Source organism: Mytilus trossulus, unplaced genomic scaffold (genome assembly GCF_036588685.1).
Source record: "Mytilus trossulus isolate FHL-02 unplaced genomic scaffold, PNRI_Mtr1.1.1.hap1 h1tg000743l__unscaffolded, whole genome shotgun sequence".
NCBI classification, from domain to species: domain Eukaryota; kingdom Metazoa; phylum Mollusca; class Bivalvia; order Mytilida; family Mytilidae; genus Mytilus; species Mytilus trossulus.
In genome coordinates, this window is record NW_026963474.1 from 1 (window position 1) to 18,312 (window position 18,312).

General features: G+C 38.3%; 4 protein-coding genes and 1 pseudogene across 4 annotated transcripts; all 5 read left to right on the top strand.

The window, feature by feature from the left end:
• Window positions 1-670: 670 nt before the first annotated feature.
• Window positions 671-1,978, top strand: LOC134702881 (cytochrome b-like). Its single transcript, XM_063563429.1, is given in 1 exon segment — window positions 671-1,978. A coding segment is annotated over 1 exon segment (1,308 nt).
• Window positions 1,979-1,980: 2 nt separating this feature from the next.
• On the top strand, window positions 1,981-2,709 carry LOC134702882 (cytochrome c oxidase subunit 2-like). The gene is given in 1 exon segment (XM_063563430.1): window positions 1,981-2,709. A coding segment is annotated over 1 exon segment (729 nt).
• Window positions 2,710-5,451: 2,742 nt separating this feature from the next.
• LOC134702880 (cytochrome c oxidase subunit 3-like) lies at window positions 5,452-6,387 on the top strand. The gene is given in 1 exon segment (XM_063563428.1): window positions 5,452-6,387. A coding segment is annotated over 1 exon segment (936 nt).
• Window positions 6,388-6,535: 148 nt separating this feature from the next.
• On the top strand, window positions 6,536-7,483 carry LOC134702884 (NADH-ubiquinone oxidoreductase chain 2-like). The gene is given in 1 exon segment (XM_063563431.1): window positions 6,536-7,483. A coding segment is annotated over 1 exon segment (948 nt).
• Window positions 7,484-8,599: 1,116 nt separating this feature from the next.
• Window positions 8,600-9,286, top strand: LOC134702886 (cytochrome c oxidase subunit 1-like; annotated as a pseudogene).
• The last annotated feature ends 9,026 nt before the right edge of the window (window positions 9,287-18,312 follow it).

Consider the following 18,312-nt stretch of genomic DNA (forward strand, 5'->3'; position numbering starts at 1 on the left):
GCTCATAGTTAAAGTTTATTGGTGTATTAATAGTTATAATTTATTAAAATAATCCATAAGATAAGCAAAATTACAGTTAATTCGTTTATTGTTAGGCTGTTATGGTCTATTTAAAAACTGGTCAATACGGGTCTCCTTACACCTAATTAACTTGGTTTTAGTGTATGCTTGAAAGGCTACAAAGCCTTTGCGGGGAGTAAGCATTCTTCAGGACCACATGAGATTCAACCTAATTATTGGCAGAGAAAGTGGTGAATTTGACCCTTAAATTCTAAGTTACTTGGGCTCTATAGCTAATTGTAAGCTGTAGGATAATGGGGATTTGAGACGTTTATTTCCTCATTTACCCCAGCTCTGGTTGCTCATGTGGTTTTCGGTTCGAAAACGAGGCGTGTATCTTAAAAATAAAAAAATTTTTGAAGCGTAAGTTGTTGGTCGCTTTAAGTCTAATTAAAAATAAAGTAAAAATGGAGCAAAAACAAAGTTGGACACTTAACACTTTGGGTGTCTTCAGAGGTGTAAAAAGGGGGGTCCAAGCTTATGTGTACTCATAAAAAAATGCGGTGTGCGGGGGGTTTGTGCCTGTATATATAACAAAAATTCATGAGGTGGCCGAGGAAGAGGTGGTGAGCTGTAAACTCATAAACAAGGTGTAGGCCTTTCTTATGAGATGGTTGGTAACAATACTGTGAATAATATTAACACGCCTAAGAGGGTTGGTCCGTGACGAAGTACTAATAAGTTGGTGAAGATTATGAATGACAGGTTCTATGATTTGCCTTGTCCTGTAAACTTAAACGCTTGGTGAAGGTTTGGCTCTATACTAGGCTTGTGCCTAATTATCCAACTTCTAAGGGGTCTTTTATTGTCAACTCATTATACTGCTCATGAAGACATGGCATTCGATTCTGTAGTACATATTATGCGTAATGTGGAAAAAGGATGAATGTTGCGTAATATTCATGCAAATGGGTCCTCTATGTTTTTTATCTGTATTTATGCGCACATTGCTCGTGGGCTGTATTATGGGTCTTATTTAGATAAGACAGTGTGGTATTTTGGGGTGCATTTGTTTTTGTTAACTATGGCGGAGGCTTTCCTCGGTTACACTTTGCCTTGGGGGCAAATGTCATATTGGGGGGCTACTGTTATTACTAATATACTTAGAGTGATCCCCGTAGTAGGAGAGAGTATGCTCCGCTATGTATGAGGGGGTTGGACCGTGTGTAATGCAACTCTAAAGCGGTTTTATACTTTACACTTTCTCTTACCGTTTGTGATAGTGGCGGTTGTTTTTTTACACCTGTTTTTTTTACATGAGAAAGGGAGTAATAACCCTTTGGGTATTGAAAGAGGTACTATGTGTGTGCCCTTCCACCCCTTCTATACTATTAAAGATCTTTTTGGTTATGTTTGCTTTAGGTTCTTTTTTATATATTTAGTGTGTGTGGATCCTGAGCTGTTAGGGAATCATTTAAACTATTGGCCTGCTAATCCTATAAAAACGCCAATCCATGTTCAGCCTGAGTGGTATTTTATGTTTGCTTATGCAATCCTTCGTTCAATTCCTCATAAAGCGGGGGGGGTATATGTTATGTTTTTGTCGATTGTAGTATTATACCTAATTCCTAGTCTTCACAGAGGTAAGTATCGAAGTTTATGTTTTTACCCGTTTAATCAAGTAGTGTTTTGAGTGTTGGTTGGTAGGTTTATTAGGTTAACATGGATTGGTGCTCGCCCAGTGCGGGAGCCTTATATCATTTTGGGGCAGTGTCTTTCAGTCATTTATTTCTCTAGGTTGTTATTAAACCCTCTTTCTTTGTGGGTGTGGGACAAGCTGCTTGAATACCCTAAATTCTGTAGGAGTCGTCCTGTAGACCTGAAATGGTTTAAGTTTTTAGCTTATTTCAAGTTATTAAAATTAGTAAATCGCGAAAGTAGCGCACGTGAGTGGGCTAATAAGTGTAGAAAAATATAAATATGTCTTTTTACGGGAGTCGATATTTTGGTGATATTGTCCATGGGGAACTAGGGAAAGACCTGTTCCGGTACCATGGTTTTGTGATGATAGTAGCAGTGGCTGTGTTGGTCTTTGTTATATATATAGGATGCGTAATCCTTCTTACTAAATTTTCTTATCGCCATTTCTTGAACCGTCAACGATTAGAATTTTGATGGACTATTGTGCCAATGTTGATGTTAGTAGGGTTGTGGTTTCCTTCTATAATTAACCTATATTATATAGAAGAAGTAAAACGGCCCCGGTGAAATTTTAAGGCGATTGGGAAACAATGGTACTGATCTTACGAATTTTGTCGCAATTTAGACACTCCAAGCTCTAGAGAAAGCGCTGAAAGAATTTCGTGTTATACAATTGATTCTTACATAGAAGACCAGCAGGAGACATTTAGAAAAGGAGGGTATCGTTTGTTGGATGTTGATAACCGGATGGTGGCTCCAGCAGATGTGCAAATAACTGCTTTTGTAAGAAGGTCTGATGTGCTCCATTCGTTTGCACTCCCTAAGTTACTAATTAAAGTAGATGCCATCCCAGGTCGAATTAATCGGCTTCCTATAAAAGCTTCCCAGTGTAGAATTATTTACGGGCAGTGTTCTGAAATTTGCGGGGTTAACCATAGATTTATACCGATTGTGATTGAGTTTATTCCTGAGAAATATTTTGTCATATGGTTGGAAGCTCTTAACTAAAATAAAAAATAAGCTAAAGCTTTTAAGAAGCGTTAAACTTTTAATTTAATGAACTTGTACAATGGGCAAGTAGCTTTTAGTGATAAGGTGGTCTAATATTAGGATATAGGGCTCATGCCCCTAAGGCGCCGTGAGTAGTGGCTCTTATCTTTGTGAGAGCTGGCAGAGCTAATGCGTTTGATTTAGGATCAATTCATAAGTATATATACTTGCTTTCATGGCACAAGCTGGCAGACCTAATGCATACGATTTAAGCTCGTCTTATAAGATATACTCTTGTTTGTGTGTGAATTACAAAGCTAAGCCCAGTCTCATTATGGTTAGTGTCGAGTGTCTATTTAAGACTCTAAGGAGAGTAGCTGTTTTCTTTGGAGCCTCTATCCTATTAAGCCTTTGTCAAGTGTCAGCGGACTCTTTTACTCCCTTGGGGTCGACTAAGGCTGCACTGGTGGACTGAGTAGGCGTGGTTGTTGGTGTTATCCCTTTTGTAGGGGTGCTTCTCGCTGTGGGCTTCTATACTTTGTTGGAACGTAAAATTTTGGCTATCATTATAATCCGAAAGGGTCCATCCAAGGTGAGTTATATAGGGATCTTGCAGCCTTTTAGTGACGCAGGTAAGTTGTTATGTAAAGAGTTTATTGTGCCTACACGTGCTAACGTAGGGCCCTTCATTTTGGCTCCTGCACTAATATTAACTATCAGTTTACTTGGATGGCTTTTATACCCGTATAAGTCGGCTGAAGTGTTTTATGTTTTCGGGGTGATTCTGTTTATAGTTATTACTAGAGTCAGGGTTTACGGGGTAATAATATCCGGATGGGCTTTAATATCCGGATGGGCTTCTAACTCTAAATACTCTTTGCTAGGTGCAGTTCGTGCGATGGCGCAAAGAATTTCTTATGAGATCCCTATAGGATTTATCTTCTTTTGTGTGGTGCTGTGCTCGGGTGTGTTTATGTTTCAAGAAATTAGGGTGTTCCAACAAAGGTCCTTTTTTTTCTTTTTTCCTTTGTGCGTAGTTATAGTTGTCTGAATGCTGTGTATGCTAGCTGAAACTAATCGGGCGCCATTTGATTTTGTGGAAGGAGAGTCGGAATTAGTGTCAGGATACAACGTGGAGTACAGCGGAGGGGGGTTTGCAGTTATATTTATTGCGGAGTACTCTAGTATTCTTCTCAGAAGGGTTATAAGGGCGGCGATATTTTTCGGGGAAATGAAGCGTTGATCGGGGTCTTTATGATGGCTTTTGCGGTCTTCTTTGTGGTTATTCGTGCTTCTTTACCTCGTTTACGTTATGATAAGTTAATGAGTTTGTGTTGGACTGTTCTTCTATGTGTCATACTTATGGCTAGTGTGTGTGTAGTAGTTCTAGTTAGGGTGTATGTAAGATAATATAAACTAGTATAATTCATTTACACTGAATGTGTCAGATAAAGTCTGTCTTACTTATGGTTAAAAGGTTGGCAATTAGACTTATTGCATTGATTATTATAAAAAACCTAAATATGAGTGTCATTGGGTTAAGCGTTCTAACTATTCTAAGTATGGGCGCCACAAGAGTCGCGATAGGGGGGGTAGAGTTGAACGGGTTGTACACCACAGACTTTGTAATAGGGTTAATGGTTACACTAACTCTATTGTAGCAATTCTTTCCTACCTAAGGAGGGTTAAGATCCACCGGAAAGCAAGATTTAATTTAATAATTATCAGAATCAGCCTAATTTTAGTGATAAGATTCAGGGTGAGGAGGTTCTTTCTTTTTTTTTTTTTTTTTGAAAGTGTGCTAGCCCCTCTGTTGTTATTAATTGTAGGCTGAGGCTATCAGCCAGAGCGTTTACAGGCAGGGGGGTATATAGTAATCTATACGGTGTTCGGATCTCTTTTTTTCTTATGGGGGGTAAGAGAACTCTATATTAGAGGGTTGAGGAGGAGGATAAGTTCTGTGGTAAGGCTAGTAAAAAAAAAGGGGAATGAGATTGTGATGGCTATACATTCTAGGGTTTCTTATCAAGCTACCAATATATCCATTTCACCTGTGACTACCTAAGGCTCACGTAGAGGCCCCAGTAGCCGGTTCGATGCTATTGGCCGGGGTGGTACTAAAATTAGGAGGGTACGGGCTGCTTCGATTTATAATAGTTATACAAATAAGGCTTAGAAGCGTTTTTTTTGTGCTGCTACTAGTGGTGAACTTGGCAGGAGGTGTCTACGCAGGATTAGCGTGTGTACGGCAAGTGGACCTAAAATGTTTGGTAGCATATTCCTCTGTAGCGCATATGAGGCTTGTGCTATTAGGTATTAGGGGTAGTGGGGGCCATTATTATTATGATCGGGCATGGGTTGTGTTCATCAGGTTTGTTCAGGTATGTGAATGCTATCTATAAGATGAGGCACTCGCGTCTGCTAGTAATAAATAAAGGGGGCTTGTTAGTCTGCCCAAGTCTAGTCTTAATGTGTTTCCTGTTAAGATCAAGCAACATAGCAGCCCCTCCTAGTCTAAACTTATTTGGGGAAATCCTCGTTTTCGGCGTGGGAGGGTGAATAAGTGGAGTGTTCCTGCTTATCCTGGGTCTGATAAGCTTTATTAGGGCATGTTTTAGACTATACCTATATGGAAGTTGTTGTCACGGGAAGGGGGTGTCACACAGGGAGTCCTTAAACTTGAGAAGAGTTTGTGATGTTTTTGTTCTGGCGGCTCATTGGATACCGCTGAACTTTATGTTTATGTTTATACCCTAAACAATGAATCGTAATCCTTATTCTCGTTACTATGTACCAGGTCCAAGTCCGTGGCCCTTTTTTGTGGCTATCTCGGCAAACGGAATAGCGGTAGGGTTAATTTTGTGACTGCATCGAACTCCCAGATTTCTATTAATAGGAATGAGGTTGGGGTGTATACTATTGAGAACTTTTAGATGATGGCGAGACTTAATTCGTGAGGGAGATATTGGGTTTCATACTCGCTTCGTAATCAAGAGATTTCGTGATGGAGTTGCCCTTTTTATTCTGTCTGAAGTAATGTTCTTCTTTTCTTTTTTTTGGACTTTCTTCCATAATGCCTTAAGACCCTCGTGTGAACTAGGGATGCGATGACCCCCTCCAGGGATCCGCACGCCAAACCCGTCGTCGACAAGGCTGTTCGAGACAGGTCTTTTAATTAGGAGGGGGTTATTCGTAACTCAAGCCCATAAGAGAATGCGTTTGAAGGATTATGATGTTGGGCCATTTATTGGCCTAGTGGTAACAATTTTATGTGGGACTGTGTTCTTCCTAGTGCAACTTCGAGAATACTACTGAAACTCATACACTATTGCAGATAGGGTGTATGGAAGAGTGTTTTATTTACTAACTGGGTTTCATGGAATGCACGTAGTTGTGGGGACTCTTTGACTAATGGTGAGGTTAGTCCGACTATGGCGTGGGGAGTTTTCCAGTCAACGGCACTTTGGTTTTGAGGCTTGCATTTGGTACTGACACTTCGTAGATGTGGTATGGGTAGCATTATGATGTTTAGTATATGTGTGGTTTGGAGGATGGTTATACATGTGGTGGTTCAAAATATGAGACGGGGACGTCTATACGTTTAAGTACCCAGACGCAAAGCCTTCGTGGTATGCGTACATTCAAGAAGAGCATGCTCCGTCCTGATATAAGATTCCTGACCATTTAAAAGGTTAAAAATAGGAGTCATACAGACTAGTTAAACAGTTTTGATTTGAAATCAAGTACCAAAGCGATTCCAAGCGCTTACTAGTCTGAGTAAAGTAGTCTAATTAAGGACAGAAGACCTATGATTTTCAAGTGTTATAAGTAACCTTTACTTGAAATGGTAAGCTTTGTGGTAAGACCTATAAAATTAGTGAGATTAGGGGTAATATTGATCGGGACAATTCTTAGGGTTAGAAGAGAAGAGATAGTAGGGGTGTGACTCGGTTTAGAGCTAAATCTGTATGGATTTCTTGTAATTATAAACCCTGATGGTCACTATAGTCCTGAGCCCTGTGTAAAATATTTTGTGGTACAAAGAACGGGGTCAATTCTGATACTAGTGGGTTTTGTAACCTTGATAGAGCAGCACGTAGTGAGAGGGCTGGTGATAAGGGGGGCGGGTACAGTGTTAAAATCTGGCGTTTTCCCGCTACATTCGTGGGTCCCTTCAATTATTAAGAACAGCAGATGGTTAGCAAGAGGGTTAATATTAACTTGGCAAAAAGTCGCCCCCCTTGTCTTTTTATCAATAATTATACCCTCTAAGGGGTTGTGAGTAGTAATTGTATTGATAGCTGGAATTGGGGCAGTAGGGGGCCTTAACCAGAATTCAGTACGAGTAATAAGCGCGTACTCGTCGTTTGTGCATACATCATGAATGCTGTTAGGGCTCACATGGTCAAGAGTAGTCTTTGTAGGGTATTTTGCAGTTTACTCGCTGTCGGTAGGGCTGTTTTTTTATGGGTGCTCAATAATAAACAAAACAAGAATGGGCGGTCAGATTAGTAGAGCCGCGAGGGGTATAGGGTTACTGATACTGATGGGGATGCCTCCTTTCCTTGGCTTTCTAGCGAAAGTATTGGTGTTTCTAATGAGAGGAAGGGCTGTAATCGTGGCTTGTATTATAGGTTCAGTAATCAGGCTAAAATTCTACATTGACTTTTTTTATAGGATAGTAATAAAAAGGTTAGTAGACAAAAACAAAGCAGAATTCAAGATTATGTGGAGGATAGTGATCGGGGCTAACCTAGCAGGGGGGGCATTGATCTTGGTGAGATTTATTTAGAAACTGCTTTTAGGCCAGGGGCGTTTTGATTTCGGCTCAAAAAGAGTGGGTAAAACCACAAAAGTATGATAAAAAGGTAATTTAAAATAAAATATTTTGTTTCAAACATAACTATAGGTAGTTGTTACCTCCTTTTTGTAGAATGGTACTTTAAAAAAAAGGATTGGTTTGCATCTAATTATTAAGCCTAGGTTTTCATTCTTAAGTGAGGAAGTTAATTAACATAATAGGGCTGCTAACTTTGTTATAAATGGCTTGTACCATTTTTCCTTATAAAAAAGTAGTTTAATTTAAGAACGATAGGTTGTGGGGCTATTAGTGGTGTCAACCCTTTTTTAGCTAGATATAGTTTAAAATAAAATATTGGCTTTGGGAGCTAAAGACACTTCCATAAGTTTTCTAGAAGAATGGTTATGGGGTTAAGAGTTGCGTTTGTCTGCATTGTGTCTTTTTTGTTTACGGGGTTATTTATGCTACTAAGGGAAAAGCGGGGTCTAGACCGAGAAAAGTGCAGTCCATATGAGTGTGGATTTGAGCCTATTGGAAGAGCTCGGAGGCCCTTTTCTATCCGATTCTTTCTAGTAGCAGTTTTGTTCGTCGTGTTTGATGTAGAGGTAGTGCTGTTAATACCTTTTGCCTACATGTTCTTTTACGGTAAGAGAGTGTTAGGGATTTTGTCCTCAAGGGGTTTCCTTCTTATCTTGTTTGGGGGTCTCTACCACGAATATCGTGAGGGGTCTTTGGAATGAGTAGGTTAATACTAGAAGTGGCATTTATGCGAAACGAATTTTGATGAGAGGTGATTGTAAGAGGCTTACTTTTGCTGTTGGAAGTGTATTGTGTGTACCTGTGGTTTTCACGTCGAGAGTGCTTCTTAAGGAAGTATGGGACCAATGAAAGTTCTCAAGGATCTAATAGAAGGTTTGAAAAGGCATATCTTACTATAGCGTATAGGGAAAAAAATATTAAGAGGCTAAAATCTAGTGCGGCTCTAAGGGCTAATAAGGCTAGATGATTGGCTTCTAAGTAAGGATAAATAAAATGATAAAAATACTAAAAAAGGAAGAAGTAGGGGGTTATGGAGAAGTGGAGTCCTGGTGACGTCGATGGCTGTGATCAACAAATCACAAAGATATTGGAACCCTTTATCTGTATAGCGGAGTCTGAGGAGGGTTGTTTGGAGCAAGGTTGAGGTTAATGATCCGAATGCAACTGGGGCATCCTGGAGCAGTGTTCTTAAAAAGAGATTGATTCTATAATGTGGTGGTTACAACGCATGCCTTAATAATAATTTTTTTTGCTGTGATACCTATCTTAATTGGAGCTTTCGGTAATTGGTTGATTCCTCTGCTAGTAGGAGGTAAAGATATAATTTACCCGCGAATAAACAACTTAAGTTATTGACTATCTCCTAATGCACTATATTTACTAATACTGTCCTTTAGAACGGATAAAGGAGTTGGTGCTGGATGAACTATTTACCCCCCTTTATCTGTGTACCCCTATCATAGGGGCCCTAGGATGGATGTTCTTATTGTGTCACTACATCTAGCTGGGCTCAGCTCTCTAGTGGGGGCTATTAACTTTGCTAGGACCAATAAAAATATGCCAGTGTTAGAAATGAAAGGAGAACGAGCGGAGCTTTATGTTTTAAGGATTAGAGTTACTGCAGTTCTTTTAATTATTTCAATTCCGGTTCTAGGAGGGGGCATCACAATAATCTTGTTTGACCGAAACTTTAACACAACTTTTTTCGATCCCGCAGGAGGGGGGGACCCCGTTTTGTTCCAACATTTGTTTTGATTTTTTGGGCATCCGGAAGTGTATATTCTTATTCTACCTGCCTTTGGTGTGATATCAAAAGTAATTATGCATTGCTCTGGAAAAGAAGCGGTTTTTGGTCTAATTGGGATAGTATACGCAATAATCGGAATTGGAGGGTTAGGGTGTATGGTGTGGGCTCACCACATGTTTACCGTAGGTCTTAATGTTGATACTCGAGGCTATTTTTCTACCGCAACTATAGTAATCGCTGTTCCAACAGGGGTGAAAGTATTCAGATGACTGGCAACTATAGCAGGAAGAAAATTCAAAATAAAGCCTGCCGCCTACTGAAGTACTGGGTTTCTGTTTTTATTCACCGTGGGAGGGCTAACAGGGGTCTTACTGTCTAGGGCTTCTATGGATGTGTCTCTACACGACACATATTATGTGGTGGCTCATTTCCATTATGTGCTAAGAATAGGGGCGGTGTTTGGGGTGTTCTGTGGTCTTAACCATTGGTTGCCAAATTTTGTTGGAGTATGCTTTAATAAGAAATGGAGGAAAGCCCATTTTATAGCAATATTTTTTGGGGTAAATACTACCTTCTTTCCTCAGCATTTCTTAGGCCTAAGAGGAATGCCTCGACGGTATATAGACTACGCTGATATTTATGCTCACTGACATTGGGTGTCTTCTTATGGGTCCGCTGTGTCTTTTGGGTCTCTAATATATTTTAAGTTCCTTCTATGAGAGGCTCTAGTAAGCCAGCGAGGGGTTGTATTTAGTGGGGGTTTATGTGGTGAAATAGACTGAGCAGGTACCCGAGACCTTTATCCAGGAAGGAAGCATGTTTATAGCCAATTGCCATTTGTGTGAACTAACCCTTATAACACGTGTATCACTTATATTTATAAGAAATCGCGTAATCAATAATTTAAAGTCATGTTAATAGATGTTTTTTCTAGATTTGATGCTCACAGCTATAACTTAATTTGGTTGTCTATGCCGTTATGGTTGCTGTCTTCTATAGTGCCAATAACCGTGCTATTTAGAGACGTGTACACTAAGGGTAGAAGTACGAGCTCTTTTCGGAGTTTGGTGCTATCCTTTACTTATTCGATGATTCGATTGAACGGAAAGGGACTAAAGCTATCTGGGTTTCCTCTAGTAATAAGGGGTCTGTTCATGATAATTCTGATACTAAATCTGTCTGGAAACTTTCCATTCTTTTTCCCTGTAAGAGGGCAGTTTGTGTTCGGGTTCTCCTTTGCTTTGTCTATTTGAACTTGTTTAGTTTTATCTAGTCTTTTATGCAGATTTGAGCAGGGGTTGATGAGTCTCGTTCCAACAGGTTGCCCGTTAATCCTTGTGCCTTTTATAGTAGTGGTTGAGCTAATTAGTGGCATACTTCGCCCTTTAACATTAGTTTTACGTCTGACACTAAATCTGGGAGCTGGTAAAGTAATTCTAACTATATGCAGGAGAGAGTTAGTAGTTAGCTGGTTAAATAGCAGAAGGCTGCTTACAGGAGTTGGGGGTATTAAAGGGTTAATAATGGGCGGAGGTGTTTTTGGAGCCGCTGAAGTTGCAATCGCGTGTATTCAGTGTTATATTTTTTGTGTCTTATTGTGTCTCTATACGGAGGATCATAGAAGGTAGGTAGTTTTAAAAGCTTTGCTGAAGCGACGGCCTTGTAAGTCGTAGAAAACTATGTGTTTTAAAGCTATGATTTGAATAAAATTCCTAGGAGTTTTCTTAATAAGTATAGGCTGTTTTGTAATCTTCCGTATAAACAAACACCTTTTGTGTTTATTTGTAGGGCTTGAAATAATAAGACTAGGCTTATTGTTTGTAACCCATGTGTTTCTAATAAATCAGTTTTGGTTAATTTTACTAATTCTATGTTTAGCTGTTTGCGAAGCCAGAATTTGCTTGGCCCTTCTGGTTATGGTGATGCGACTATGCGGAGACGATTTGATGTCAAGGTTACTAAGAGATGGCTCGTAAAAATAGTATCATACAATTAAAAAGTAACTTAGGGTTACTTTTACTGATTCTGATTGGATACTTATTTATTCTTAGAGGGAGGACCTTTGGAAAAGCTTATTTATTGGAAGTTACTGTTTGAGAGAGTAATTGTCTCTCATTTAGCTTCAGAGTTCTACTAGATAGCGTAAGAATAGTCTTTGTTGGGACGGTTTTGGTAATTAGAGGAAGTGTAGCAACCTACTGCAAGTGGTATATAGCTGGAGAGCCATACTACAAGCGGTTTATGGGATTAGTATGGTTGTTTGTGCTGTCTATAGTGTTTATAATCTTAGTTCCTAATTTAGTAATACTTTTAATTGGTTGAGACGGGCTAGGGCTCACCTCATTCCTATTAGTGGCTTATTACCAGAACAATAAGAGGTTATCTGCGGCTATGTTGACAGCTTTGACTAATCGAATTGGGGATGTTTTTGTACTTTTTAGAGTTTCTATTTTTTTAAGAGAAGGGGGGTGGTTAATTTATATATACCACCCAGTGCAGACATGGGTTAATTTAGGGTTTGTGGTAGTTCTTGCAGGTATAACTAAAAGCGCACAAATGCCGTTTTGCGCATGGCTACCTGCTGCCATGGCGGCACCCACACCGGTCTCCTCTTTGGTGCATTCTTCGACATTGGTGACAGCTGGGGTTTATTTGATTCTTCGCTCTTTTTATATTATCAGAGCTAATCCCTTTGTGACTCAAATACTTATAGTCTTAAGACTATTTACTCTAATATTAGCGGGGTCAAGGGCTGTGTTTGCGTTTGACCTAAAAAAGGTAATCGCACTCTCGACTTTGAGGCAGTTAAGGTTAATAATATTCTCGATTTCAATCCTTCTTCCGTCTGTAGCTTTTTTTCATTTAGTAACCCATGCGGTATTTAAAGCTTTGTTGTTTCTAGGCGCAGGGGGTGTTATTCATAGAAACCAAAGAATCCAAGATATCCGGGGGTTAAGAAGCTTGTGGCAAGGATTACCGGTAAGAATGGGTGCAATAACGGTTGCAATTGTGTCCTTGAGAGGGGCCCCGTTTATAAGAGGGTTTTTCTCTAAAGACCTAATAATTGAGCTAAGAATGATAGACAGAAGAATAACTTATGGGTGCTATTTATTAGAGCTAACAGGTTTAATCTTCACTTCTTTTTATAGGGCACGGATTGTATTTAGAGTAATACTTGGGTCTAATTACGTTAATAGCAGAAGTTTGCGGATTAATGAGCACTTAAATATACAAACTCCTTTTCTTAGCCTGTATATTGGGGCTATTATCTTAGGAGGGGTATTAGGGAGGAAAATAGAGAGGTTTGGGTTTGTAGTAGTTCTTGAGAAATATGAGAGAGTCAGAGTATTTCTTATTCCCTTTGTAGGGTTAATTTTGTGATGAGGAGTGCTTAGAAAATTAGGGTCTAAGCCTTGGTCGTCAGCCAAACTATTAAGATTCTTTTTGAGAATGTGGCTCATAGAGAGGCTAACCTCCCACCCCAGAAAAATGGCCTTCTTTAAGGGGTCCAGGATGGTAGCTCAAAGTCTGGATCAAGGTTGACTAGAGCTATTGGGCCCTCAAGGTGCCCATAAGGGACTAGGTCAACTCAGCTGTTTGAATGAAATTGTTCAGAAAAATTATTTTACCTACCAGCTGGTAGTATGAGGGCTGGTGGTAGCGGGGGGCGTAAGCTTAATTATGTTTATATAATGAGAGTTATAGTCATATGTGTAATTTTGATGGCTGTGTTTTCGATTGTCTTAATTGCCAAGCAACCTATTTCTTTAGGGCTAGTGCTATTGAGGGGGTCTATAATTGCATGTGTGGAGGTTGCACTGGAGGTTAGAAGGTTGTTAGGGTTCTTATTGTTCCTAACTTACGTTAGGGGTGTAATAGTCCTGTTCTTGTATGTTTTAAGGATCTACCCCAATGAAGTGTATCGTTTTAATCTAGAGTTTATGGTTCTCGTCAGAAGGTGTTGTGCCAGAGCGGTCCTTATGGGTCTTATGAATTACGAGTACAGAGAAATTAGCGGGTCTTTGTTTCTAAGTTTCATGGCTGAAAGAAGCGGGTTAAGGTTATATATCCTAATAGCTGGTGTGTTACTGTTTGTAATATTAGTGGTGTCGTATTTGTGCATAAAAACCATGGTGCCTTTACGAAGAGTAAAATAAACCTAAAATAGAAGATACAGTAGCTTAATTAAAGCGTCTCATTGAAAATGAGGAAGATGGATACTTTAGTACCTTGTGTCAAATCTGTAGGAGGGTTTGATTATGGCCCTAAATTTATGGGCAAAATGCTTCTCATGATTCTAAATGCGGGCTTGAACAAATTAAGTGCAAGTTCAACATCAGTGGGGAAAATTGGTTAATAAAGGAAACTTTAACCCAGCTTTTTGACAAATTCGGGGTCAATTGATGAATGCCAGCAGCCGCGGTTAGATTCAGTTCGAATATAAATTTAAGCGGATTGGTTAGAGTCAATGTTGTGTTATAAAACTATAAAAAAACTATAGGTGCAGTGTAATGTTAACGGTTTTTTGTGGTTATATTCCTAAAGTTTTAGTGAGCTTCTAACGAATCTATGAAGTGAAACCAGGATTAGATACCCTGTTATCCATAGTTTAAAACAAAAGTTCCTCTTAACTAAACATTTGGTTGTCAAAGAGAAATAAATAGGCGGTGTCTGAGATAGAAAACAGGGGATCCTGGGTGTTAAAGGATAACCCACCTACATTTGAGCCTTGTCTTATTAGTGCGTGTGTATGGTTGTTTACTCTAATATGGTGAGTGTCCGGGTAAAATTTTTGGTTATTACTGAAGCTAACTCTTATTTTACTTGCTGAGTTCGGTAAGGTAAGTTACTTTTAGTTAGGTGCAGCTACTAGAATTGGCTATATGCCCATGTAGCACAACTTCAAAAATAATTCAGATTGACATGCAGCTTATGACAAGGTTAATCTGGGATACAGATGTAACTTAAGCAATAATTCAAAGATTGAGCTACTAAAAGGTAGCTCAACTAAGTAGACAAATAAGATAAGAAAACTTGCCTTTGAAGAAGGACTTGTAAGTAAGGGTTAAAAATAAAATTACCCTGAATACAATCAGATGAGTACTAATCGCCCGTCGCTCGCGGGGAAACCTGTGAAAAGTCGTAACAAGGTAGCAGTAACGGAAGTTGCTGCTAGGCTATAATATGCATATATAGTAAATAATATTATATTTGCCTTCCAAGCAAAAGTTCTAATGAAATTAGTGTATGCTGGCCAAATAGTTTAAGCTAAAACGTTGAGCTGTTAATTCAAAATCGCAGTAATTTGCTTTGGCTTGCTTAAGTAGTTTAGGGAAAACATAAGATTTTCATTCTTAAGTCAGATAGTATTTCTCTTAAGTTGTGCTTAGTAGTTAATGTTAATATAACTGAGAACTGCAAATTCTCCATAGTCTAGTTAGGCCTAAGCTTAGTGCCACGTGGGGGATGATCCAGTTGCTTTGATGAAGCAAAGTTCAAAAGTAGTTTTTTGGCACTTAGAACTTCGAAGCGTTATAAAGAAAAATTGTAGTAAGTAGGGCTTTGATTCCTAAAGAAAAAGTTAATCTTCTTCTTCATAAATAAGTTAAAAGTAGTTAATATATAACTTAGAATTGTCAGTTCTAGATTCCTCTTACTGAGGCTTTTTATAATTTATCTTTTTTAAAGAGACGTGCATAATTGTTTTGTGAAAAGTGCACTTGAATTAAAATAGTATAAATAAATTTTAGTACCTTTTGCATAAGGGTTTTTCAAGACAAGTTTAAGAATTTAATTTTCCCGAATAAAAGAGAGTTATTTTTTTGAGTTAAGAAATCGTGGCAGAGATTTAATTAAACTAAAGAATAGCGGCTAGATACTATTCGCGCTTTTAGATATCTGGTTGGCTTAAAAAGATGTGTAAGCATTTTCCTTAACTATTTAAGGGGTAAAATTTTTTGGGTTAAGCTGAAAAATACTAAAATTGATGTTAAAAACAAATTGGGTTTCTATAGGCTTTAAACTGGCTATTAGATATTAGTGTATTTTAACTAAAACCAGATGGGGAAAAAAGATTAATTGGGTTATTCATTTACTTTAAAATAAGCCTATGGTTGTAGGACCAGTGACTATGATAAAAACGAGTAAAAATATTATTTATTTGGTATTACTATTTTGTTTTACCTTAAAAAACTAAAGGCTAAATAAAAGTTTTTAAACGAATTCGGCAAACTAAACTTCTCGACTGTTTAACAAAAACATTTCCTTTTGATGTAAGTAAAAGGTAGTCCCTGCCCAGTGCAACTAGAGTAATGTTTGTTGTAAACGGCGGCGTTAACGTGAGCGTCCTAAGGTAGCGCGATAATTTGCCTTTCAATTGAAGGATGGTATGAAAGGGTTAACGAAGAAGGTGCTGTGTCTGAAAATTTAATTTAAACTAACTTTAAGGTGAAGAGGCCTTTATGTAAAAGAAGGACGACAAGACCCTATGAAGCTTTATCTTAATTGGAGTTTTTGGCTCTTATACGATTTTGATGGGAGATCAGTGAAAATAAGTCTTTCACTATTATATAAATCTAACTCGTATTTCCTAACTTTATATGTGTGGCTAGCTACTCTAGGGATAACAGCGCAATTTCTCCCGAAAGATGGTATTGGAGGGGAAGATTGCGACCTCGATGTTGGCTTTAGATATCCTAGAGGCGTAGAAGCTTCTAATGGTGGGTCTGTTCGCCCTTTAAAATCTAACATGAGCTGAGTTCAGAACGGCGTGAGCTAGTTCAGTTTCTATCCTCTTTTAAAAATGAGCTAATTTTGTACGAAAGGACTTTTTCGCTAAAGCAACGCTTTGCCCTGGCTCTGTCATTGCTTAAATAATGCTACGCAATAAACTGATTAGTTTATAAAAAGGGTTGCCTTTTATGAAGCTGAAGGCCAATTAGTGGCGGTAGGGCGTGTCGTTGGTTCTTGTTAAAATTAGTATTGCTATTTTATTAAAAAATAGGGTTAAAACGGGTTGCAAATTAGGTAAAAAATAAAACAGTCTATTAATGCAGCCAAAAAGCAGCAATCACCCACCTAAAGAATAAAACAAGGGTTCTAAAAAGGCGGTGTGTAATGGATTTGTGCTAGTAACAGACAAAAAAAAACCAAACACTGTGGAAACCCTTAAGAATGAGGTTTTATAGTGTACCGCATTTCCTGTTACCGGCCGGTACAGTGACCGCAAGGCCTGTTCTCCTGTCCTTTTACACGGAAACCCTGTTGCTGATGCATGTAAAAAGCCCTTAGTTAAGATAACTTATAAGTCAAAGTAAAACTTAATTTTACTTGACATTGTGTATTTTATTGAAAATCTAGTTGCGAATGCCCATACCTGTCCAAACTTGTTTTAGATTATGCTTTACAACCTGTTGTAGATAAGGTTTTGAACCCTTTACAGTGAGTAAGCATTTTTCAGAGTCATGTGAGACTTAACCTAATTAGTGGTAGAAAAAAACAAACTTAAACCTAAATTCTAAAGCTATTTGCTTCCTGTGGTTAATTGTAAACTGCAGGAGAAATGGATCTAAGGTGTTAATTTTTTTCGTTTGCCCTAATTTTGGTTGCTCATGTGATTTTTTGGGGTTTGAAAACTAGACTATCTGTATCTTAAAATCAAAAAATAAATAGAAATCAAGTCATATGAAAGTTCCCAAAGCGTAATTCATGGGTCACTTAAAGTCTAAGCAAAAAAGTAAATCAAAAATAAAATAAAATCAAAATGACACACTAATGCCTGGGGGGGCTGATCTGGAGGGGAGGAAATAGGAAAGCAGGTTAAATAGAGGTGACAAAAATGTGGTGTGCAGCAACAAAATGAAGCTAAATAAAATTGTGAAACGTAGAAGCGTGAGCTTGTAAACAAGGTTGTGAGCGTCTTAAAAAGTAAGTGTTAACAATAGTATGTAATATTAACACGCCTAAAAGGGGGTTAGGTGGGTTATAAACTTACAAAGACTACAAGTGATGAAGTTTATGTCTGGTCCTGAGGTCCCTTTTAAGTGAGTTAGTTTCGTATAAAAGGTTTTTAAGCAAAGCAATGTTCTGTCACAGATCTGAGTGCTATAGACAATATTGTATAGGGCCTTTTTATGTAAATAAACGTGGCGTTAGGCTGTTAAATGTGCTGGTTATAGGATGGTTACATAGCAATAATTACTATATTTGCCTTCTGGGCAAAAATTTTAATGAAATTAGTGTACGCTGGGTGAATAAATTAAGCTAGAATGTTGAGCTGTTAATTGAAAATCCCAGTAATTTGCTTAGGGTATAAGATTCTTATTCTCAAGCCAGATAGCCTGTCTCTTAAGTTGTGTTTAGTTGCTAATGTTAATATAACTGAGAGCTACAAATTCTTCCTAGCTTAGTTGTACGTGGGGGGATGGCCCAGTTGCTTTGATGAAGCTAAGCTCAAAAGTAGTTTATTGCTCTGAGGTGTTATAAAGAAGTATTATAGTACGTAGGACTTTGATTCCTAAAGAAAAAGTTAAAGCTTTTCTTTATAAACAATTTAAGAGGAGTTAATTAGTTTTAGGCTCATCTCACTGAGGTTTTTTAGAATTTATCTTTCTAAAGAAATGCACACGATTGCCTCATAAAAAGCTTACTTGAAGTAAAGTGGGGCAAATAAATTTTAGTACTTCTTGCATAAGGGTAAAGCGAAGAGGCCTGTGTGTAAAAGAAGAGCAACAAGACCCTGCGAAGCTTTATTTTAATTGAAGTTTTTGGGTTTGTTAACCCAAAAGCTTATGCATAGCTTTAAGGTCTCTTTTAAGCGAGCGAGTTTTTAGCTAAAGCAATACTTTGTGACGGATCTGTAATGACATAAATAATATTGTATAATAGGCTGATTAACTTATAAAAAGGGTTCTTTTTATGTAAATGAGTGTGTTGCTTAGTGATAGATTGTTGAATGTGTTGGGCACTAGAGAGGCTGTATGAGAGTGGCTTAGGCAGGGGTTTGCTGCAAAAAAAGGCTTACTGTTAAGGGGTG